Consider the following 24,694-nt stretch of genomic DNA (forward strand, 5'->3'; position numbering starts at 1 on the left):
TCATGACCATTACAATTTCTTTTTAAAAGATTGTATTTATTTATTTTTAGAGAGAGGGGAAGGAAAGGAAAAAGAGAGGGAGAGAAACATCGATGTGAGAGGGAAACATTGATTGTTTTCCTCTTGTACATGCCTGATTCAGGACTGAACCCACACCTGAGGCATGTGGTCTGACTGGGAATCAAACTGGTGACCTTTCACTTTGCAGGACGAGGCACTACCAACTGAGCCACACTGGTTAGGGCATGACCCTTACGATTTAACAAATCCAATTTGATGTTCATCCAGTTACAATGATCTGTTAAGCACTGTTTTGGAGATGAGAGGGTGTACAAAGATGCACAGGTAATAAATATACATATATGTGTATATATAGACCAAAGATGCAAAGGGAACTGTTGACTTTAAGGATTTCATTCTTCTTTCACTCATTTTTGCTAACTTCTTGAGTTGGATCCTTACTTGCTCATTAATTTTCAGTGTTTATTATTTCTTCCTTTAAAATTTTTTTTATTCTTACCAGAGTATTTGTTTTATTTTTATTTTTATTGCCTTTAGAGAGAGAGGGAGAGAAAGAGAGGGGGGGAGAGAGAGACAGAGAGAGGGAGGGAGGGAGAGAGAGAGAGGGAGAGAGAGAGAGAGAGGGAGGGAGAGAGAGAGAGAGAAACATCAGTGTAAGAGAGAAACACTGACTGGTTGCCTTCTTGTACATGTCCCACTGGGGACTGAACCTGCAACCTGGGTATGTGCCCTGACCAGGAATTGAAAATTGAACCTGCCACCTTTTGGTTTACAGGACGATGCTCCAACCAACTAAGTCACACCATCCAGGGCTTCAGTGTTTATTCTTAAAGCTGCAAGCTTTCCTTTTAGTTATGCTTTAGTAGTAACCCACCAATTTTGCCATGTAGTATTTTCATTATCATTCAAAGGAAAACATGCTCCAATTTTCAATAGAGTTCTTCTTTAATCCATATGTTAGAAGCATATTTCTTAATATCCAAACATATGGATGGTTTTTGGTTATCTTTTTATGGATGAGCTATCTCTCAGTACTCCGAAGAGAGCAAAGGTAACCAGAGTTATTTCTATGAAGCATAGCCACAAAGTGCACAAAAGAATATTAACATCTTTCAATCTTTAAAGATTAGGATAGATGACGCCAACCTACGGTACACTAGTGGAGAGGGGAGACGTACAATCCTGAAGAGCTGGCAGAGTGGGGGGCAAACTGCTAAGGGTATACTTTCTCACCTGAAGATTTTTCTGGAGGCAACTTAGCAGTTGTATCAAAATCCTTAAAAACTATCTATCTCTTGAACCAGGAATTACTCTTTTAGGCAATACATTCTAAAGGAATATTAAGAATGATGCAAAGATTTACCTACAAGGATCTGTAATATAAAACAATGTAGAAAGATGCTAAATATCCAACATTTGTGAAAAGAGTCTAGTACATCTGCTTTCTTTTGTGATGGCTGGGGGACTATGTAATTTTGTCGATGGATATGACGTGACCTCGGTTCCCAGTTCTTTCCTTTTGGAAGCCAACCTGGGAGAGAGCAGGGAACAGACACCTCACCCCCTCTCTGATCTCTGCCACGCTGCTCACTAACCTCAACAATGTGGGCAAGGTTTGGGGCCCAAGGTCTCAGAGAGTCTTTCTACTGAAAGTACTCAGAGAGTGTTTTCAATCTCCCTTATATCAAGTCTGGCTTCTTCTGTGAAACAATTTCTCTTTTCTCAAAATATCTAAACTGTGGGGTTACTTTTTTTTTTCTTCTGTGAAGAGGAAGTGAGAAGAAGGAAAGCTTTCTTTGGGGCTTGATGGTGAGAATTCAAGAAAATATAAATGGTTACAGAGGCAGATAATCCTTAGAAAGAGACACCAAGAGGCCAGCTGTCTAAGTAGTCAGTTAAGTCGGAGACACATAATCTGTGTCTAAGCTAAAAGGTATTCCTTTTTTTTTCTTGAGATCATACCACTGTTCAGCCCCTTTGTGTCTGAATCTATCACTGCAAACATCTAGGGTCAGGAATTATTTGCTTTTCCTTTTAGTTGAGGCTGAATTTTGCTCGCTATACAATGAGCCCATTTCATTTTGTTTTATGATGATCGAAAATAGAGAGTTCTGAGTGATCTCTTTTTTTCCTTCAAATGGAAACAGTAGTTGGGGGCTGCCAGGCTATCATACAATGTTTAGTCCGTACACCCAATCAGAGTCTCTGCCACCTTTCTTTCCAGGTTCTTTCCCATGGTTAGTGTTTCTCCTCAGGGTCACCTCCAGTTTCTCCACCTCCTTCATAAATCTGAAATCTAGAACTAGATACAGCTCTTGAATAACGATGGAGCTGTTAACAAAAAGGATGCTACTTTTTAATTCCCACATATTAAACTCAAGTTAATATAGACCACCACTAATAAAGTTCCAGAATGTTAGCAGAGAAGCCATATATAATCACCAGTTTGCTCTGCTATGATGGAACCTTAGAGTTTTAGGGGGCCTGATAATAATGATGATGATGATGATGATGATGATGATGATGAAAGGTTTGGAAACAGCAAGCAAGCAAATAGACACCTTGCTCATCACAGCACCATTTATTCTTCACTGAGTCAGCTGAGCAAGGGCCTAGAGTAGCAGAGCTAAAAACCAGAGAAGAGGTCTTTCTTTTGGACTAAGTCAACAGTCAGGGCCACAAGGAGAGCTATCAGATACTAGACAGGAGGGGTCAAGTGGGGTTATAAAGCGAGAGCCCTGAAGGGAGAGAGAGCATTAACCTCTGTGACACAGATAACTACTGAGCTTTGCCCATCAGACAGAATGAGGGCTTGGTCTTCCTCCCTACCTCCTCAGCTCTCCTTTTCAGCATGCCTTGGGGCTTCTCAGAGGTTTAAGGCTTTAGGAAGTTAAACTAATAAGATATTTAAAGCTAATGAACACATAAGAGGGAGAAAGATTAGAAGAGTGAGAAGGAAGAGGAAGAAAAGTAGAAAGTATAGTAGGTAGCTTCCTACCTAAATGTAGATGTATGCCCATAAATGCAGAAGCAGGATCCTGACTGACTGGGGAGCAGTCCTGGAGAGGGTCTCACTGCACAATGAGTGAGCTGAGACACCAGTGCTAGAGGTTGGGGAGTCTGAGGCCAGTGCATGGAGTCTTGGGTGGAACTGATGAGGTATGTAGAAAGAACAGAGAAAGTGCCGATGCTGTGACTTAGTTTGAAAAGAAATTAAGCACATTAATTTTGGAGTTTTATTTCTAAAAGAACTTTCTTAAAAGCTCACTTTCTACAGATGTCAAAATACATGGATATGTGCCATTATAAACAGGTTGGGCTTGAGCAGAGAGCCACCATGATGAATTTCAAGGTAGTATATCCTCAGTGTGACTGTGGCACATTACCCCCACCTAGTGGCCGCACACTAACATGCAGTTATTGTGAACAGTAAATTAGAAAACACACAGGCCTTTAGGGGAAGGAAGGTGAGAGATGAACAGGTTTCGCAGTTCTCAAACAGAGGTAGAATCTCCCAGGAAGCTTCTAAAAAATATGCTTTAGGTCTATTGAACCAAAACCTTGGTGGATGTAGTCCAGACATCCATATTACTTAAAACAATATTAAATGGTCATTTTTGTAGGTCAAAAGAGGAGAAATGTCAATTTAAAAAAAATTATTGAGCCCTGGCTGGCATAGCTCAGTGGACTGAGCATGGGCTGCGAACTAAAGCATCGCAGGTTCGATTCCCAGTCAGGGCACATGCCTGGGTTGCTGGCCATGGCCCCCAGCAACTGCACATTGATGTTTCTCTCTCTCTCTCTTTCTCCTTCCCTTCCCTCTCTAAAAATAAATAAATAAAATCTTTAAAAAATATTGAGCTTATTGGAGTGATACTAATTAATAAAATTATATAGGTTTCAGGTGTACAATTCTAGAATACATCATCTATATATTGTATTGTGTGTTTACTACCCCAAGCCACATCTTCTATCACCGTTTATTCCCCCTTTACCCTCCTTCTACTTCCCCTTACCCCCTTTCCCTCCAGTAATCACCATACAGTAGTCTGTCTATGAGGGCTTTTTTTTGCTTAATCCTCTCACTTTTTTCACCCAGCCCTCCTCCGCCTCCCGTCTGACAGCTGTCAGTCTGTTCTCTGTATTTATGGGTCTGTTTCTATTTTGTTAGTTACTTTATTTTGTTCATTAGATTCTACATATAACTAAAATCATATGAAAAAATAAACAAATGGCCCAGCCAGGTAGCTCATTTGGTTAGAGCATTAGCCCTAAATGCTAAGGTGGTGGGTTCAATCTCCTGGTCAGGGCACACCAATGAATCAACCAATGAATGAATAAATAAGTTGAACAACAAATCGATGTTTCTCTCCCTTTCTCTCTCAAATCAATAAATAAAAAAATTTAAAAAATAAACAAATGGGACTACATCAAACCAAAAAGATTTTGCACAGCAAAGGAAACTATCAACAAAGTGAAAAGACAACCCACTGAATAGGAGAACATGTTTGCCAATAATACATCTGATAAGGTGTTATCCAAAATTTATAAAGAACTTAAAAAACTCAACACCAAAAAACAAACAACCTAATTTTTAAAAGGGCAAAGCATCTGAACAGACACTTCTGCAAAGGGTAGACAGGTGGCTGACAGACACATAAAAAGATGCTCAACATCACTAATCATCAGAGAAATGCAAATGAAACCACCATGAGATATCACCTCACACCTGTCAGATGGCTATCATCAGTAAATCAACAAACAACAAGTTCTGGAGAAGATGTGGAGAAAAGAGAACCCTTGTGCACTATTGGTGGGAATGCAGACTGGTGCAGCCACTGTGGAAAGCAGTATTTGAGTTACCTCAAAAAATTAAAAATGGAACTTGCTTTATGACCAAAAAAGTCAATTTTGAATGGTAAATATTTTAGCAAAGCATCCTGAAGACTCTGATGCCTTCCTCTTGCAGGAAGAAGGATCTACTCTGGTTTTCTGATTTTACAGATAGCAAGAATGAAGCTCAGAATTTTAAGGTTGTCCCACGGCAGGTGAGAGTCAGTGCTGGGGTTCAAACTCCAGTGCCCTAAATTTGAGTGCAGTGCCCTCTCACTTCAGTATCTTTCCGAAAGTGTTAGACCGATAAAACTGATGTCACGCAGTCTCAGTTTGCCCACCCAGAGCCTCCCCGCACATTAACCGTTTGTCTCCGTTACCACTGTGTCAGGGAGAACTCTCCAGTGTTTCTTCCTTTATTTCACCGAGCCTTTCGAAGTGCCCATCATTGAGTTTTATTTCTGAGTTTGCCTATCAGAAGTCGCCTATTTTTCATTCTCTATTGCCTATTTTTTAAAAACTATATGGCTGTAGACTGACTGATGAAATTGTTCATCAATCCCACTAGATTGGATGGAGCGCCCCAGTCTGGGACAGATGGAAGGGTGCATGGGAAAAGGCTCACACCAGGTTGCAGGAGCAGAATGTTCAAATTCCATGAGCCAGTTATAATCATTATTAAACATCAACGTCTTCTTTCATTATTTTTCTATTCTCCACATTCTGGAGGTTATTTACATCAATTCTGTCTGAATGGTGGATGCACTACATGATGGTGGGTTGCTGTGCATCTCTTCCCTACTCTGTATTCAGTGACACTGCATATTGGCCGGCTTGGACCAACCGCGTGGTGGTAGTATTTATACTACAGAAATAGGCAAATACTGCAAGCCGGGGCTTGATTTATTGTTCCGCTTACTGTCTAGCTTACTGAAGAAAATGATAACAGTGTGGGTTAAATGCCAAAGCGTGTTGTGTCCGTAGCCATCACATTGTAAACAGCACTTAAAAATTAAGGAAATGTTCTCCCAGTACTTAAAAGCTATTATCTGATTCAGTGAAGAAGTTGCTCACATCATCACAGACGAATGAGTGCAGTTCTAAAATGTCTTCCTTCTTTCACTTGCCTCTTATTCATTAACATAAATGAAAATACTAACCAACATTCGTGTTGACACTATCGTCCTTTGCCAACTGCAACTCCTGGTATGGATGTAAGAGTTCAGCAAAAATCAGGAAGACCATTCAGTGAGACCAAACATTTGTGTGAAGTTCATAAATAAAGAGCATTATAGATTTTGCTCTTTGTAAACTGTGTGAAATTATATCAGTAAAATACACACTGAAGTTACGTACAGACATATAGACATTGTTTGTTTTCCAGGGAGCTGGCTGCTAAGAACTGATGGGCATGAGGCTGGATGGAGCCCAGTTGGTGCTGGATCCCCAACTTTTCATCAGGCTGTCTGAATGAAGCCTCCTCACTTTACACAGGAATTTACCCATAGTTGTGGGTTGGTTTTGCATAGCTCCATCTGCCTCCCCCACCACCCACACATTCTCCAGAAATTTTAAGTGAATGATTTTATCTTCATTGCAGGACAGAATATATCCCGACCCACTCCTTCTTTCCCAGCCTTGTCTCCTCCAGAGTTTCCCTGCTCACTTGGTGAAGGGCACCACCTTCACCCATCCACTCAAGACAGAAAGACAGGCTTCATTTCATCCCTGCCTCCTGCACACTCATATCCACACAGGCACCAGATTAGGCTCTTTCTAGCCACCATATCTTTCAAATTTATCTACTTCTCTCTTATCATTACTGCAATTTTCTCAAGTTTCCTTATCTTTCCCCTTAATTGGTTATTACACAGCCTCCCAAATGGTCTTCCTCCTTCCGTTCTCATTCCTTCCAATTCATTTTCAGACAGTCACTTACAATCTTGTTCTAAAAAACATAAACCTGATCAAGTCACTCCCCTGCTTATTAGCCCTCAATGGCTCCCTACTGATGACCAGGCTATGACCACCAGTCCAGCCAACTCTCTCCTACATTCAGTCCTCTTCTCAAAGTCACACTCTGGCCAAGCCTCAACTACTGTGTTCACAGTTCCTCTAAGGCCACCTCGACCCAACCCCAACACACACACACACACACACACACACACACACACACACACACTTCTGGAAAGCTCTCTCCTTCTCTTCAGAATTCACTTTCTCCAGCAGCTTTCTCTGACCTTGTCCTTCCCAAGGCTGGTTGAGGAGCTCCTCCCATGTGTATCCTTAGAGCCCTTTCTGTGTCCCCCTTAAGTCCCTTAACTTGCTGTATTACTAATCTGCCACCCTCACTGACTGCCTTGTTTTACTGTTTCCAACATCTAGCCAAGGACTTGGAGAAGTCAACAGATACTTGCTGAATATACGTCCAAAGGAAAAAAAGATGATGGTAGTGATAAAAACAGTAGTGACAATCAGAGGCTGAGCACCTATTTTATACCAGGCACCATGTAGGGTGTTTGCAAACATTGTTTGTTTGCAATTCACAACAACTCTGAAGAGTATTTTTATATCTGTTTTACAAATGAGAAAATTAAAATGCAGAGAGGTTAAGCCACACGTCCAAAATTACATAGCAGGTAAGGGGAGGAACCAGGATTTGAATTCCTGAACCCTTGGTGCATCTTATTCGAAAGGCCATACACTTCTTAATGTACCATAAAAAAAATCCCTGAGACAAACATGTAGGGCAGATCCAACAAAAACAGACAAACAACAACACAAAACAAAACCAATAATGCCCCCACCCCGATTTTCAGTTCTGTAGGTAGTTTCATGTAATGGTTCAGACCCAAGGTGAGGGATATGGCATTTTATGTTACTGAATACATACATATTAATACATAGCCATTTAAAACATTTTTATCTGCAAGATCTACTTAATAACAAGCTTTGATATAAATATGGCATTTCCTATTGGGGTGATTAATAGTTTTGCCCCACAGTGTGGGTTGGCTGGACACAGAACTGGGGGTGTGGTTGGGAAGGTGCTCAGGGGTCTTGCCCTAAAGGGCTCCCCTCCTGCTTGGGGCTCCTCCTCAGTGAGACACAGGCTGAAATGCTGATCTGATGTTTGGTCTTTTGACAATTTTCACTTAATGAATTGATTCCTACAGTTCATTAACATACCCACTTCCACTTCTGTATACACATATGTCTTAATTAGCTGCTCATTGGCTGTTTAATTACAAGAAAACAGCTGACAGCTGCCTTGCTGAATTCTAATGGCAGACGCTTTGGAACGGCTACACATTTGCTTTTGACAACCAAGATTTATTCATAACTCTATGATTTATTGTGAATGCCGGCATGCCTGCCCGAATTATTGTATTTTCCAATACAAGTAAAAACTTGGAATTTGGGACTGTTGAAGTGGGTGTATGTGTTCTTCTTGTGGGATTTCTGAGGCTGAGAAGGACTGAGGATCCTACACGTAAAAGCATGCACTATGTTTGGATTTTATTTATCTTCGGAACTTTCTGTCCAGAAGTATGAGGGTGAGGAAGAAGAAGTGGAAGAAGTATCTTTGGAATAAGCATGGCCAGAAAGCTAACTTTTTGGATAAAGGGAAAAGGAATATAATTGTCAACTTAATTTTATTGAGGGGTAAAGAGAAGAAATGAATAGATTAAAATTAGTGAAAGAAACAGGCTAAAGAAATGATAAAATTAAAATTGGGGGGCGGGGAGCAGAAATAACAGTCCTAAGGAAGCAAATGAAGAAGGAAATTTGTTTTTTTTTTTTTTTAAAGAACAGGCAGCCTCATTCACAAAACACTTTTATTGTGGTCATTTCTTCCAATTACAGGGCAGGGCCAGGGAGGGAGAGAGTGGTCATTTCCTCCAATCACAGGACAGGGACAGGGAGGGCATGGTCATTTCCTCCAATCATGTATGAGCCCTACACTCATAAACTACAGAAACACAGATCTCTTAAACAACTTTCTTATTCAATAATGACTGGCCTCCCTGTAGAATTTTATGTGCAAATGATCTCTGATTAAAGCTGACCTCACGTGTCATATTTGGTAAGTGTAGATGGCTGCTTTGCCGTAGTGTGATTTGCTACAATCAGATCCAATCCAAGTGAGCACATTCAGCAACAGTGATTCCCACGCAGGCAGGAGGGGCCCTACCCTGAGCCAGACACCATGTAATGGCCCCATCTACGAGCCCACAGCCCAGTGTTTTCTGTAAGTTGAGGAAAGGCTGCAGTCATTAATACATAATTAAGACCTAAACAAAGAAAAAAAAATCTAAATCATCTTGATGTAAATTGGGGTTCTACTACATTCTACCACTTGTGCATTTAATCACAGGACTGGAAGATTTAGCTAAACAAAAAGTTTTTTCTTATCACCTGTATGTAGCAGAGTTGAAACTCTGATGTCACAGTATGCAGTAATGGCCAAGTCCAATTTTCATTTTAAATGGCTAGCTCTAAAAATGTGGCCAGCTATTATAAACCATTAAAATAAAAATGTTGAACGTGAATGCATCCATGCTGGAGAGTGGATAAAATTGGTATAAAAGTAGTGACATTTCACAACTGAAATTAAAAATATTAGAATCCTATGAAAATCAACTGGGGCCTAAAAGGAACATTTATGGTCATTGTTTTTTTACCTAATACATAAAAAATTCCAGAAATTGCTTTAGTGCTTTCAGGAATAAAAAAAGTAATAAGTATACACCCTAGATATCATTGAAAGGGCTTTCTATTGTTAATTTCAGGTATTATATTTGTCAATACAAATAAACGATTACCAATTCTCCCTTTACTGAGTGAAAGAGGAAGCTTAGCATAAGGCATCATCAATGTATTATAATGAGTAAATGTTGATAAACAAATGCTACTCTAAGACCTATCAAGAACAAAGAGTCTTAAATGTAATCAGTAATCAATTCACTAATTTCAATAGTCAATTGTACATTATCATTTAAAAAGTTATAGTTGAAATTGTAGAGCCAAAAAGCCTACAAGCATAAACATAAAAAAACAGTGTGTTTTTATTATCTTGAGATAAAATTTTCACCATTACCTGAGCAGCTACTGTCTCTAATGATGAAGCTGGGAACTGGAGTTTAATGATAAATAGGACCATTTTTCAAAAGAAAATCTCAACTAATGGTCATTTTTCTACAAACACTTCAGCATTCAGGGTCTGAGCAGGGCTAGTATACTGTTAGCTCATTATTTCAAAAGAAGAAGTGAAATATTTTAAAAATAAAAACCCTAGCATAATAGAGCCCTTAAAATTTTGGAAATGATGCACCTGTCTATCCTTATTGTCCACTGTCCACAGAAAGTGACCCCTGCTCTAGTCACACTAGGCTATATACTGTCCCTCAAGCACAACCAGGATGTCCCCATTTGTGGGCTCTTGCTGCCTAGTGGCCATGTGCCCCTTCTGTCATGTTATAGACTGTGGCCTTGCTCTAGTATTTCCTTTTTGCATTGCTATTTAACTTTTCCCATGCTGGCCTCATCTCTGCATCTAGAGCGTAAACTGCTTGACAGAAGGATTAGGCCTTGTGTATCTTTGGAACCTTACAATGCTTCTAAAGTGTTCGGTCCCAAGATGGGTGCTCATATTTTTGCTGTTTTAATTGGTAGAGTCTATGTAACAAAGCACAAATGGTCACAAAAATCAGGACTGGACCCATGGATAACCTGAAATATATCTGACTACTCAGAACAGCATAACTCAGGCACTAGGAGTTTGGCCGGGAATGGCAATAACAACAGCTAACACTTACCGAGTGCTCGTTATGTGCCTGGCACTTTTCTAAGTGCTTCACAGAAATGCACGTGATCACCTTAGGAAGCTAACTATGATTACTATCCTCATTTTACAGACGGGGAAACAGAGGCATAGAGAGGTTGGGTAGTTGCTCACCGCTGGTAAATAGCAGAGCTGGAATAGCAAACCTGGGCAGTCTGGCTCCAGAGTCAGAGCACAGCATGACCCGATACTGCTTCTCTGCAAAGAGGCTCGGGGGTCAGGAGCAGTGAGCAGGGAATACAGACACCAGAGAAAGAGCTACTACACTGTCTACCCTTTTTGCTGTTTATGGGCAATGTTTACCCGAGCCAATAGGTGATAACATAATCATTTCAGCAATGAACTAGGTTCTCTAGTTTCTGGTGGTTTCAGGTTGTCAATTTTAAATGCAATTTAAAACACATTCACAAAATGATTAGCATAGAAAATGACTAAGTCACTTTCTTTCCTCTCATTAGATATCTATTTATATATCTAATTATAAATTTTCCTTATGTCTAATGATACTAACACCAAGATAAATTATTTACAGTTTGTCATAACATAACCACCTTCACCTGGTTAGAACATGATACATCATTAACATCACTCGCAAAAGCAGAAGGCTCCTGACTTCCCCACGACTAGAAATAAAAAAGTTAGTTATAATGGACAGAAACTATTATGCAGAGTAAATACTATGTACATCAAATATAAACATACCATTGTATAGGTCCCAGGCTGGGCATAGGCCCAATCTGTTAATAAAATTAAGTGTTAATTGTTTGTTTCTGTGACTTTGAATAGAGGAACACAGTAACCAAAAACCACTTTGGCACTGAGTCAGTACATGGGCAAGATCTGAAAGGGAATCCAGAAAAGTGACAACTGTGAAATAATAGCTGCCATTTGCTATTTTACGGCTTTCATTTCTGTCATAAGCATCGGGGGTATGGAGAAAACACACAGTGTTCACGCCTGTGCGAGCACTGGCGCTCAGACCGTAGATTCGGTTCTCACTGAACAGCACATTGGGAACTAACCTTCTGAATTGTTGGGGTGATTCACAGGAAGTAGCCCCTGCTCCCAGACCCCATTCTTAGACACTCACTTCGGTTTGCCACATAAAACCACATGTGGCATTCCTGAAGGACGCAGAGGGAGTGGGCAGGTGTCTGGGCAGGAGGAAGGTACGCAGAGCAGCTGATGCCCAGGACCCTGTCCCCTTAAGAAAACACCTGGGTGGTAGGCAGGGCACAAAAATCACCATTGCTTGGAACTCCTGGTGGGGGAGGACTGCTGTCTACATGTCCTCATCCAGAAAGGCGATATCGCTTTTACCAGGGGCACAGCTTTGGGAAGGTCTGAACACAGAGTGGATGAGAGAGAAGTGTCACATCTGCACAGCCACGTCAGCCAAATTAACTCTGAATGGCACTCGGGTGGCCACTGTCACAGCAGATCCCTCTCTGAGGTGGTATAGGCTAGGCAGTTGATTTCATTTTGTTTTATTTTAATTAACTAATTAATTTTGAGGGAGGGCAGACTGAGGAAGTAAAAGGGCATAACTGTTTTTTCCCCCCTTGGTAATTTAGAATGCTGAGGCATTGAGGGCTACCACAGTGATCATTCCAATTCCCTTATAAGTAGCAAGCCCCCATTCCTAAAAGGCTGGTGATTTAAAAAAATAAAGAAGAAGTGTGTTTGGTGGTGGGCAGAAATCTCAAGTTTCACCATGATGGGCTCAATAAGGAGCATTTGTACATGTACAAGTGCCAAATGTTATAATGATTAATAGTAAAACAAAGACCTAAGGAAATTATGAGCCAAATTTCCCTGCAGCCTCTCAGTAGTTATTTGTGTCTGGACGTGATTTTTGTATTTTATGACACTGTCTTTTCTACTTGCACTAAAGGAGAGCTACCCACATTTGTGGATTTTATTTTTTGCCTCATCTTCAAAATGCCTTAGGGCTCATTCAGGCTTGGTTCAGTGGCAATCCTCGGTCTCGGAGGCCTTCAGCATATTTACATAGCTGCTCTTCTGTTTGTTTTGCATTGTTTTATCCTGCAAGCTGTCTCAAGGCCCTTCCAATACAAGCAGGAGAAGTAAAATCCCTATAAATTGAAATTTGAAGAACAGAGGCAATCTGGGTTTAGGGGCCTTGGATGATCAGGATAAACATCTCTATTTCCCATTGCCCTACTGTGCGTGTGCTGTACGTATTGCCCTGAGACTAGCAGTCAGTCAGAATTAAAACATTCACAACAGCAACACAAATGATGATGTTTAGATTTAAACTGCAATTTTCAGTTTATGAGGACTTTTATTTAGTTTTTCATTCCCTTCTGAGAGTAGTTCTAAAAAAAGACGAAGAACAGGTGTTGTGCCCGCTTTATAGATGAAGAAACTGAGCCACTCAAGTATTGAGAGATGCCCAAAGCAATATGGACAAGTGGTGGCACCAGGACCAAAGCTCAGTTCTCTCTAACGGCGCTGCCATCATCTGGCCAGCTGTGTCAACATCTGTGTGCCAACAATAAGACTTTCCATCATATTCCAATTAAACTTCCTGCAAATGCCTTCTTATAAAGCTTGTAACAGGGACATTATAGAAGTCTAGAGTCAGATCTTTTTTAAAAAGGTAACCACAGAGATTGTTCATCAGATCGATCAACTCTGAGATTGGAAGTGACAAACAAGCAATGCTCCAACACTTTTCTCAAGCCTCCTGTTAAGTTGATGGAAGGAATTAAAAAATATACATAACTTCTTTACTTGTAACGCAACCCCCAAATATTCTGTCCCATCATTTCTCATCACTCCAAATTCCCAGGAGCTGCATTTTTAAATGTAAGATAAGTAAAAAGTAAGACTTCCGAAGACACATTCTAACACTGACAGAAACAAGAGCAATTAAAAAGGCTTACCTTGCAGCCTTCACATGTAATGACACCATAATGGATTCCTGATGATTTGTCTCCACAGATCTTGCATGGAATAATTTCAATTTGAGCTGCAACAGAAGCACGTAACCAGTTAATTACATTTTCTTTTAAACACCTTATAAAAGCGTTCCCCGATCAGCATTTGTATAGTGAAAACTAATAACCTGCTAAACATTATACCGCATTAACTATTCATTGCTGAACTGTACGGGTCCCCCTAGAGCCCTGGACTAAATTATGGCTGCTCGTTATATAATAGCTTTCGGGTTATTAAAATGGGTCATTTGAGAAGGTGTTTAAGGACCCACAAGAAGGCTGGAATCAGCATTTCAAAGCCTTCAAGAACTGGAGACTTCGCAGTTTCGGCCTCAGAGCAAAGTAGATACTAAAATGTTTCCTCCGATCTTATTTTCCATCATTATTTTTAAAAGGTCATAAATCTGTCTTGGCTGAGCACTTTAGCTTGACTGCTAGAGAAAAATATACTCCAAAAGGTTAAGAATACTTAGGAAAATGATTCAATCCAAAACATCAATGTTACATATGATGGTAAGTTAAGAATTTTTACTTATCCTTTTTAATTAACGTAGTTACCATGTGTTAAAAAAAAACGAGTCCATTTGTGTACCACCAAAATCTTTCAACCATAAAGTTAATATCCTAATTGATTTTAATAATGATGAATCCTGACAAATAGAATAAATGGCTTCTAAGTTCTTTACATTGGAAATTGATTTCCTGGTACAGCATGACCATGTTTCTATCCAACTGATTACTTGCAGATGCTCCATGCTGTAAACCCAACCAAATAAATACAGAAATATATGAGTATAGTACACCAACATTCTCAGATATGACAAAGCACACTTCTAAGCATACACATCGTATCTTGAGCAGAGTTGGAAATAGCATAATTAAGGACTTAAAAATAATCTAAGAATGAAATAATTAGGTATGACAAAGTACTTGGGTCAACTATGAAATATGATTTATATATGAAAAAAAGATCAACACTGAAGAGTATATACCGGACCACAGTGCTCACCAGTCTACCTAGTATGTTCCATTACGCTAAGTTCACTTGCATGGTTTCCACTACTGGATATCACATCAGATTATCTACTAAATCACACATACAAACACAAGTACAAGAGCCCAAGTGGATTTCATTTTCAAATAGTTCCTTCCCAGCCCTGTGCCTTACACAGAGTGATGACTTGTCTAAGGATGTAGTTATGTGATATAAGTAACACACACATACATACAGCCCGCTCTCCCCTCCACTGTAATCCCACACCCTGGGTCATTTCCACAACATGTACTTTGCGTGTGATGTGATGTTGAAATTCTTGGATTTAATCTCATTACAAAGCATGTTTACTTGCTAACTTCCTTTCAAGGGGAATAATACAAGTATTGATCAGGGCGTGCAAGCTATTCTAGAGAGCTCTTTTCCTATCTATCACTTCTAGCATTGACGCACTGAGTTTTATTGCCTGGAGTTAGAGACGGCTCGAAATAATCACATCCAATATATTTTCCATAACCCTGAAGCTTTTTAATACTCTAATAATGGTGTCTTTGTATACTGTCAAATATGCCTATTTCTGAGTCGTGCAACTTATTAATATGTTATAGGGTCACACTGAACAAAAAATGACCACCTCCAAATCCTTCTCCCTGTCCTTAGCGCCTAGTTTGATTTCTTCAAGGAAAATTCTCTGTGAAATCTGAAAGCTAATAATGTCTCACACCTATGGTCCCTCCAATATTCTTAATATAGTCAAGCCAAAGTTTTGTGTTACAGATTATCTGCAACGAGAGAGAGAGTGAGTTAATGCTCAACATTTTTCAGGGACCTACAAAAGCCAAGTGGTAGCTGAAAGGATTTATCAGCTAGCAGTTATTGCCTGGATTTTCCCATATGAATTAACCAGTCTATAATGAGAACCTGCTTCCCCCACCCCAACCCCTAAGGAATGGAATAGTCAGACAACACAAAGCACTTGGACCATTTAATAAACAAAATTCATATGTGGAATAAAGAAGACTGACACTGAGCTGCTTCTGCATATGTCTCATCTCAATCTGTAATCACAGAAATCAGACATGGACAAACCTAGTGAGGCCCTGTAGTTTAAGTAAGCGTCAAAACTATCTGAGGCAGTTAAAGCAACACTAGTGCTAAACTCGGGCCTTGCAAGAGTTATCTTCATTCCACCTTAACAATGGGGAGACCAAGCACATCTGTTTAGTCCTTTATAAGCTAGGAAGGCCCTGAGCAAGCCATAATGGGAGTGCTGAGTAAAACTGAATCTGGCTCAAATGGAAAATGATGTATTGCTGTTCAGCTGGGTTTGAACTCAGTGGATTACCCATAAGAAGTGAAATGATGGCATTTAAGCCAGTGACAAGAATGCCTGCTAGTGGCTGCTGTCATCCCACAAGTGATATGGAGGTCTAGCTTGGAGGGGTCTGCTCATGATAGGGGTGGTCCCGGGGGGAGGGTCCTTATAGCACAAACGCTGAGTTTGGTGCCACTACTGACTGGTGGCCTGAGCCAAGCTCCCATGCTCTTGGTCTTCAGCCTTGTTTTGGCTCCCAGGGTCTTTCAAATTTGTAAGACACTCAAGCTAAGATGAATTTCACAAGATTTATGGAGGACAGTGAGTCATCTATGCTCACTATAGATGACTTGTATTTTCAGGCAGGAGGCCATCTGTTTCCCAGGGTGTTTGTGCTTAGTTGCAGTGGGCAATGGTAGCCAGAAAGTCAGGATTAGTCAAAAGAAACTCCACTAGAAAGCTTGTGGTAGTTACAGTAATGGAAGTGTTCTCCAGAGCAAGGTTCGGGCATTCTGATTGGTCAGATCAAACTATCTTGCCAGCCTGTCTCCTGGGGGTAGGAGGCGGGCAACCTTATCTCAGAAAACAATCTCTGTTACAAGAGCTTTTTAAGAAATGACTAAAACCCACCTGCCTCAGAAAGCAAACTCTGAATGTGACCTGATCACACATGTTGGTATTTCCAGAAAGCAAACATTTGCAGGTTGGAGCAGGGCACTCAGCCTTCCATTTACTCCAACAATGCCCCAGAGCCGCCCCCTCCCTCTTTCAGTCACTTTACAGAGTTTACCTGTAACAGTGAGAATAAGAAATGTAGTCACTGGCATGCACATTTTTTCAAAAGGATGGCAGTTTAGTTCCACACATTTGAGTTTTCAGTCCAAGAAGAGTGAAAAGAAAAAAACTCCCCTTGCCCTTTGCTTTCCATCCCGTAGGCTTTTCCCTTTTCCAACAGGCTGTGTTGTGTCTTTTCAAAATAATCTTTTAGCACAAATTATGAGTCTTGGCCCATAGATATACCGTACACATTAGCTCTGCCAGTATTTCAAAGGCTGAGTCCTGTCAGACAGCACCCTGCCACAAGTGCATTGATTAAATTAGCCCGCATACATATTCATCACGGCAAAGAGGCTTATTGTGCAGAGGAATATCTGAAGCAAGACGCACACTGGTAATCATGAATTGGCTTAACAATGAACAATCTTGCTATGAAAAATTCTAATTTGCCCACATTTTCAGCTCTATTGCCTAAATAATTTGCTCTCTCATGCACCCTACGTAATTCAAGCAGGAGCGCCACACCTGCAGAGGCAAATTCCTGCGGTTTCCAGGAGCTGACAAGTGGCAGTGGGGCGTCAGGAGATCCCGCCAGGCGAGTCGCTCATTCGCCGAGGGGGCCGTGGGCTGGGCTATCACCGAGCCTCCCATGTCCTTCTGCGCAAGGTCCGCTCTTTACTTTTAGTTATGAACGGAACAAGAACATGGGTTCTTAACACTTATTTATTTCTCAGGACTTACAGGGTCTGGCGCAAATAATGCCTCTGTTTATTACAAACTTTTGTTTACAAAATCATAAGCATGTAATTCTGTAACATAACAACATCACACTCAAGAACACCATATACCATTTTAGGTAAAATGTTCAAATTAAAACTATAAATTATTACACCTATATTATTACCCTACCAGCTACACTCAAGCAGGCATTGCTTCTGCCAGACCCTGTATTTTGGGAGATATCATGGTCATGAGAAAGATGTCCATTTGCCCAAAGAATTAAAAAAATACAATAGTATGAGTACCCATCACTTCACTTTCAGTGAGTAGTGAGCTCTGGATAGTAATTTAACAGATTTATAACAATCAATTATAGCTAACAGGTATTTGTGTTTATAATATGAGGTATTATTACATTTACTTCAATAACCCTATGAGGTGGGTGGTGTCATCATCATCATCACCATCACCATCATCATCTGCATTCTTTAGATGAGAAAACAAATTCAGAGAGGCTAAATAACTTGCCCAAAGTTGAAGAGCTAGGAAGCAGTACCACTGAAATTTGGACACACTTTGTCTTTTTGTCTGACAAAAAATTTAGGGTCACGTTCCTCCCCTGCCCCTTTCTCACCACTCTGCACTGCCAGCATCTGATCGCTTCAGTAACGAACACCAGGGAGTTGCCACTCTTGGCATGTAACCATGAACAGATCCAAAGACATAAGGACTTTGGTTAAGCTTGAATACTACTCAGAACTGACATCAAGGTGTCTTTCTGGGAGTTACCCGACTGATTTAAAACTGGCAGTAATCATCTACCTTCTAGGCGGTTCTTCTAGTTTTTGACCTTAAGGTCACCAATGCCAAGGTTGAACAATTTTTAAGGCTGGGAAAGTTCCTTAACTTCTCTGAACCTCAGTTTCATAAGTGAAGATTCAATGATATGATGTATAAATGACACAGCACATATATGATTATTTTATATATTCTCTCTCTCTCTCTCTCTCTCTCTCTGCACATCGCACAGTTTTCAGAAGTAGCTGGCGCTCAACAAATAGTTGTTATTATTATTGTTATTGTTGATAAGAAATCCTGCCTTATAGCGAAATGAAATTCTTCTCTGCAGTCTGTAAGCTCTTTCCAAAGTGGGGATAGAGAAAAGCTGCTTATCCTCCAAATACCATGACAGGCAGCTCTCGCCAGCCACCCCAGCAATCCTTTACAGCATCGGCGCTTAACCGTTCGCTGACCTCCGTGTTCTGCTGCAATCAGCTGTGAATGTGTCGCCTGGAACTTGTTATTCATAACAGTGAAAAATTAAAATTGTACGGTTCCACATAAAAAATAAATTAATGGGACCCCAGGTTACCCCAGTAATATCTTTCATCAAGCTCACCTGCACATATTCTCCTGAATTAGACTGAACAGGTTAGGGTTTCTGCTGGCTTGCTGGGTGATGGCTAAACCCTGGATATATCCATGAGAGTATGTCACTCATAAGAATGTCAAGTAATTTTGTGTGTCTTGCAAAAATGGTCAAGAACTACCACTTTAAAAAATATCTTTTGCATCAATTTGTTGGCAGTGTTTTATTTTTATTTTTTTATGGAAGGCTGAAAATATAGAAGACTTTTCACTTGCTAAGTTACATTCTTCTAACGTTTGAATTTTTTACAACCATCATGCATTACTTCTGTAAGCAGAAAAACCAATAAAGATTAAAAAGAAAAACCCTAAGGCATTTGATTTTATTTTCAGTAAAATGGCCTGAGTCCTTTATGGATTAGTCACTTCATTTTATCCCCAGTTTAAAACTGCTGGGGTATTAAAGGCTTCTGCAGCTGCCTGCATGGCAGCCTGGCATGCCTGTCGAGGCCGGATGGTGGAGAGTGGCAGAGTCCTCACCTGGTTCCCTGGAGGGACTTGGGGAACGCCTGGTTTCTAGAGTTTTGTGGCCTCTCTGGGTCTAGTCACCTCCTACTTCCAAGGACGTTGTGCCCTGCCCAATGGAGCCCAGGTGAGGGGGTAAAGGCAGGGGCTGAAATTCATCTGGCTGTGAGTCCCGTGGCTGTTAACAGCCTGGACTTGGGGAGCCTTTTCCTACTTTGGCCTGATGACAGCCCTTTTTCAAACCATCCTTCCAGAGGTGCTGCCTTCCCTGCAGGGTGCAAAGGTGCTGTGTGTGCTAGCCCGATAGCTGTGGGCGCTCCTGCTGCTGCTGCCGCAGAGGGAGGGGCACAGACTGTGGCTTCCAGCAGTTTGGCACATTCTGTCGTCCCGGACCCCTGGCTTGGAGTACAGCATGAATATGTTCCACAGCCCAGGCATGGTCTGCCAGGGCTGTGTTCCAACTGCATATGACACAAGCTAATAATCAACTTGTTCTGCCATTTTGTCTACTAAATATATACTAAAAATATAATATTCGTATGTTTTCCTCCTTAGTCGACTCTTTTCTTCTACTGATTTTGGATTCTTTCATGACAGTATTTGGGCCTCACTGGACATCACCGAAGCAATTAGCCCCCCACTTAGAAAAGCCTTACCACTTTGGTAAAATAGTCTGGTGGTCACTTCTGGCAGCAATCACAATGCCTGATATTTGCAGAGTTTGCTAAGTTTTTTACCTCATTAGCTTGTTTTGATTTCGGTGCTAACAACAATACTGAAGTAGGCAGATGGGCATCATCATGCCCATTCTGCAGATGTGGAAAGTGAACTTCAGGAGGATTAAATGGCTTATGTCTAGATTTCCTAGGATCTAATTGTAAAGGCAGCCAGCCACAAAGCAGAAAGACTTGGTGGCTCTCTCCTCCTAAAGATTATCTGCTGCCTTTAGATTTATGTTATCATCTCTTGGGGATCTCGAAAGGCAATGACATGAGAGAAAGAGCTGGAGCAAAGACGTGGAATTGGCAATCCTTTCAAGGCCATGGCCTCCCCTCGACTCCCTGGGTGGCCTCAGGCAAGTCACTCACCCCTCTACTTCCTCCAGCTATAAAATGGGAATAACTCTTACCTCGCAGGCAGGTGGTGGTAAACGAATGCTTGCAAAGCTCTTTGAAGATGAAAAGACCTATATAAATGGGAAGCTTTAGGAAGCTTGGCATATCATTCTTGGCAAGGACCAGGACGCTGTGCCCTCACTACCCACAACAGGCTCTGCCACAAAGAGAATAAAGAAAAATATATAGAACTGTAATTTTCATCTGCTAGCTAGACTGACTTAAAATTAAAAAAAAAAAATGGCTGACTCCCAGAATGTCTTCCTGAGAGAAGAAGCATCCAGGTGTTACTAGCTTAGTCTCTGCTTGAGAGAAAAAGAGCACAAAGGTGGAGAAGTCACTTCTCTGCAACAGCTGTCACAAGCCAAATCCCTGAACTTTACTTTCACCAGGGCTGTACAATCTTGTGGGGGAGTCATGGAAGTGGCATGATTCCCTCTTATAGACACAATAAACATATGTGTTGTACTCTGACATCCCAAGCCTTAGTAGTAAGTTGGCATCTGACTCAAAGAACCCTGTCAAACTGCAGCCATTAAAGAACAAAGTCCAGTGCCTGACTTTGCCCCCTCCCAAGTCCTACCCCTTACCCACTACTGAAAGCCACCTCTAAAAGGCTTTAGCTTGATTGTGGTTTCTGATAATAACTTAACAGCCTTTAAAAATAATTTTTAAATAAAGTGTGTTGCATATACCTGCCAAATACAGACACGTAAGTGCACCTCAAATAATCAAGAGGTCAAGCATTTGCAAACTAAATCTAAAGTAAGACAAAATTGGAGTTTTGGAACTCTATCTCCTTCAGTCTTTATACAATGTAAGTTTTAGATGCATAAGGGTTAAAACACTGGGCCAGAATGGCCCATATAAATTCAGAGACAGTGGAGCTGTGTATGCAGGAAACCTCTGAAGAGTAAGGATGGCAGGTGCATCTTCTCATGTGGCTTTCTGCGAACATGCAGGTAGTTCTGACAATGGGAGCTGAATATTAATCCTTTGTAATGTTTCTATCCCTACTAGATTAAGCTTTCCAGAGAAACTGACTCACATTCCCTGATGCACATGCATCTTTGCTCAAAGCTAAATCCAAATGAGCACTTTGGTCCCTGGACAGGGGAATTCTGTCAAATCAAAGAGAGAACAGATTTTCATATAGAGGAGCAGTGGATAGCTTTGATTTTTTAGAGCCAGGAATTCTCCTACTTTGCAGTCATGTACAAAATACCTACATAGAAGGCAATGAACTATTTGCCAGTTTTGGTAACTACCTAGTAACCAACTAAACCTTGAATCCATTAATCAAACAGCAAGAGAAGCAGTCCTCAACAATTCACTTTACTCATCCAGTATGTCAGAAACTGAACAAATTCTCAGCCAACAGAAGATGATGCCATTAAGTTCAGCAACACAAATAGTTCCATCTTTTTTGTTCTTCCTAATTTAATCTCTCTATTGTCTTTGTAAGTAATGGAACATATTTGTTGTTGAGAATTTGTGGGTTATGTGAAATCAGGGACCGAGACAGAGGTAATTGGTCATTTGGCCAATTATTCCCAGTTGGAATAAGATTCCTCTAGGATTCTGGAATTAACTGCATTTTTAAATTATATAATTCTTGAAGATCTTCTAGGACTTTGAGATGGGAAACATCTAATAAAAATCCTCTTGAACCTCTCAGTGTGGGTTAATTGTCATTTCACTTCAGCAGGAAAAAGAATTCACTTTATTTTACTAAGTGCTTCAACTATGCTCAAGGGAAATCCCTAATAACTTCTTTTCCAACAACAGGTGCGTGCCCCCTACATGATTCTGGATAACACTAGACAAAAAAAATGTCATCTGACTCACAGAACTGCATCTAATCTTTTCTAGTGATCAGCCTCACTCTAGATACCAATTCCTTTTTTCCCCTTAACAAGAACAATTTTGCCACATTTAGGTTAAGTCTTCCTTTGCTCACGGTTGAGAGCAATGGGGTCAGCTCTTTGCTTTCATCATTCACAGTCTGTTTTTCACAACAACAGAAAAGAACATCTTTAAAACCAAACCAAATCTGGAGATCTTATCTAGTTTCTGTTTAGCCAAACATCAGAATTTTACTGCATTTTTTGAAATAACTTTATTTTACACAATTCCCCCCAAATTTTCACATCTAAGCCCAAGTGATAACCACTCTGTTTTATAGTTCTCTTATCTTCACACTTGCCTATGTATACCTCAAGCTAGACCCATACAATCTTGATACTTCAATTTAAAAACTTTTACTTTTTTCAACGGATACATATGATGTTATAAAAATAAACAAACCTAGTGATTCAATTATAAGTCCAGAAACAGGAAAATCTATTGACACAGAAATGGGTCTTATAACAAACAGCATACTTATTTAAATCTGTCAGTTCTATGCCTTCATATGAGTTTGGTCCATTGTACGCTTAGCACACAGCATCGCAGTTCACTATAAATCAATCAAAGCACTCTGTTCGACTCAGAGTACTCCTTAAAGGGACAAAGTCTCCTGCCTCAAAATTCAGCCATTGCTTGTTAATTCCAATCATACAATTTCTTTGACCCCTTACAGTGCTAAGTGCAGATATGCATAAGTTGGTCAAAATAACAAGACTCCAGGTTAAGTCATCAAAGCTTACCAGGCAAAGGAACCCATTTCTCCTTTCCATTAGTTTGGATTTTTTTTTTAAGATCAGCCACTGTTCATTGAATAGTAGATCAGAAAAATATTCCCTAACCAAAGAAATATTCCCAAGCCAGAGTCTGAGTTCATGGCAAAAGACTGGAAATAACTTGTAACCTTAAACCTTGAAAATATAATGTCCAGTTAAGATGGAGGCATAGGTAAACACGCTTCACCTCTTTGCACAACCATAGAAAGAATTATAACTGGAACTCAAAATAAATAACAACCAGAACCATCAGAAAATCAGGCTGTGTGGAGATCTGACAACCACATTCATCCAGATGGGTAGGAGGGGTGGAGATGGGTGGAGAGGTGGTGGCGGCTGAATGGGCAGTCCTGGATAAAAATCAGGAGGGGTACATTGGGAGCGAGTGATCCCAGCCCCCTGACAGATTGCAGAGCCCACGGTTCCAGTGCCAGTAAGATAAGTCCCCATAACTTCTGGCTGTAAAAACCAGTGGGGGTTGGGGTGGCAGAAGAAATTGCCAGACTTTCAGGAGACTCTGCTTAAAGGGTCTGCATGGACTTAAAATGTAACAAACCCACCCCCTTTGGGATTCAACTTTAGGGCAACAGCTGGAAGGGTGCCAGTCACACAGGGCAAGTACTAAGCAAACCTCCAGAAGCCAGGCAGCACCGATGTCCTTTCTCTTAGCCCTCCCCTGACACAGAGCCACAAAGTGGGTTGCCCTGCTGTGGTGATTACCTAAGGCTCTGCCCCACACAATTTACAGGTGCCTTTTCTATAATAGGCCACACTACTAAGACAAGGAGTTAAAGCAGCTCTACATAATACACAGAAACAAACACAGGGAGGCTGCCAAATTGAGGAGACAAAGAAATATGGCCCAAATGAAAGAGCAGAACAAAACCCTACAAAAAGAATGAAATGAAACAGAGATAACCAACCTATCAGATGCAGAGTTCAAAACACTGGTGATCAGGATGCTCAAAGGACTCATTGGATATGGCAACAGTGCAAAAATGACCCCAGAAGAAATGAAGGTTACACTAAGTGAAATAGAGAAAAATATACCGGGAACCAACAGTGGAGGGGATAAAGCCAAGATTTATATCAAATATTTGGAATATAAGGAAGAAATAAGCATTCAACCAGAAGTGCAAGAAGAAAAAAGAGTTAAAAAAATAAGACTAGTATAAGGTGCTTCTGGGACATCTCCAAATGTATCAACATCAGAATCATAGGAATGCCAGAAGGAAAAGAGCAAGAAATTAAAAACTTGTTTGAAGAATGATGAAAGAAAACTTCCCTAATTTGGTGAAGGGAATAGACATATAAGTCCAGAGAGTTCCAAGCACAGAGAGTCCCAAACAAGTTGGACCCAAAGAGGACCACACCAAGACACATCATAATTAATATGCCGAAGGATAAAAAGAGAATCTTAAAATCAGTAAGACAAAAGCAGTTACCTACAAAGGAGTTGCCATAAAACTGTCAGCTGACTTCTCAAAAGAAACTTTTCAGACAAGAAGGAAGTGGCAAGAAGTATTCAAAGTGATAA

The 24,694-nt window shown here is 40.5% G+C and overlaps 1 protein-coding gene across 1 annotated transcript in view; it reads right to left on the reverse strand.

Moving 5' to 3' along the window:
- The window catches only part of RORA (RAR related orphan receptor A), a 93,061-nt gene that overhangs the window by 20,405 nt on the left and 47,962 nt on the right, over positions 1-24,694 (reverse strand). Inside the window, exon 2 of the mRNA XM_045823611.1 lies at positions 13,609-13,694. Within this exon, the coding sequence (XP_045679567.1) occupies positions 13,609-13,694 (86 nt within the window). The remainder of the gene's footprint in view (positions 1-13,608; positions 13,695-24,694) is intronic.

This window comes from Phyllostomus hastatus, unplaced genomic scaffold (genome assembly GCF_019186645.2).
Source record: "Phyllostomus hastatus isolate PE091 unplaced genomic scaffold, TTU_PhHast_1.1 phas_scaffold_501, whole genome shotgun sequence".
Lineage (NCBI taxonomy): Eukaryota > Metazoa > Chordata > Mammalia > Chiroptera > Phyllostomidae > Phyllostomus > Phyllostomus hastatus.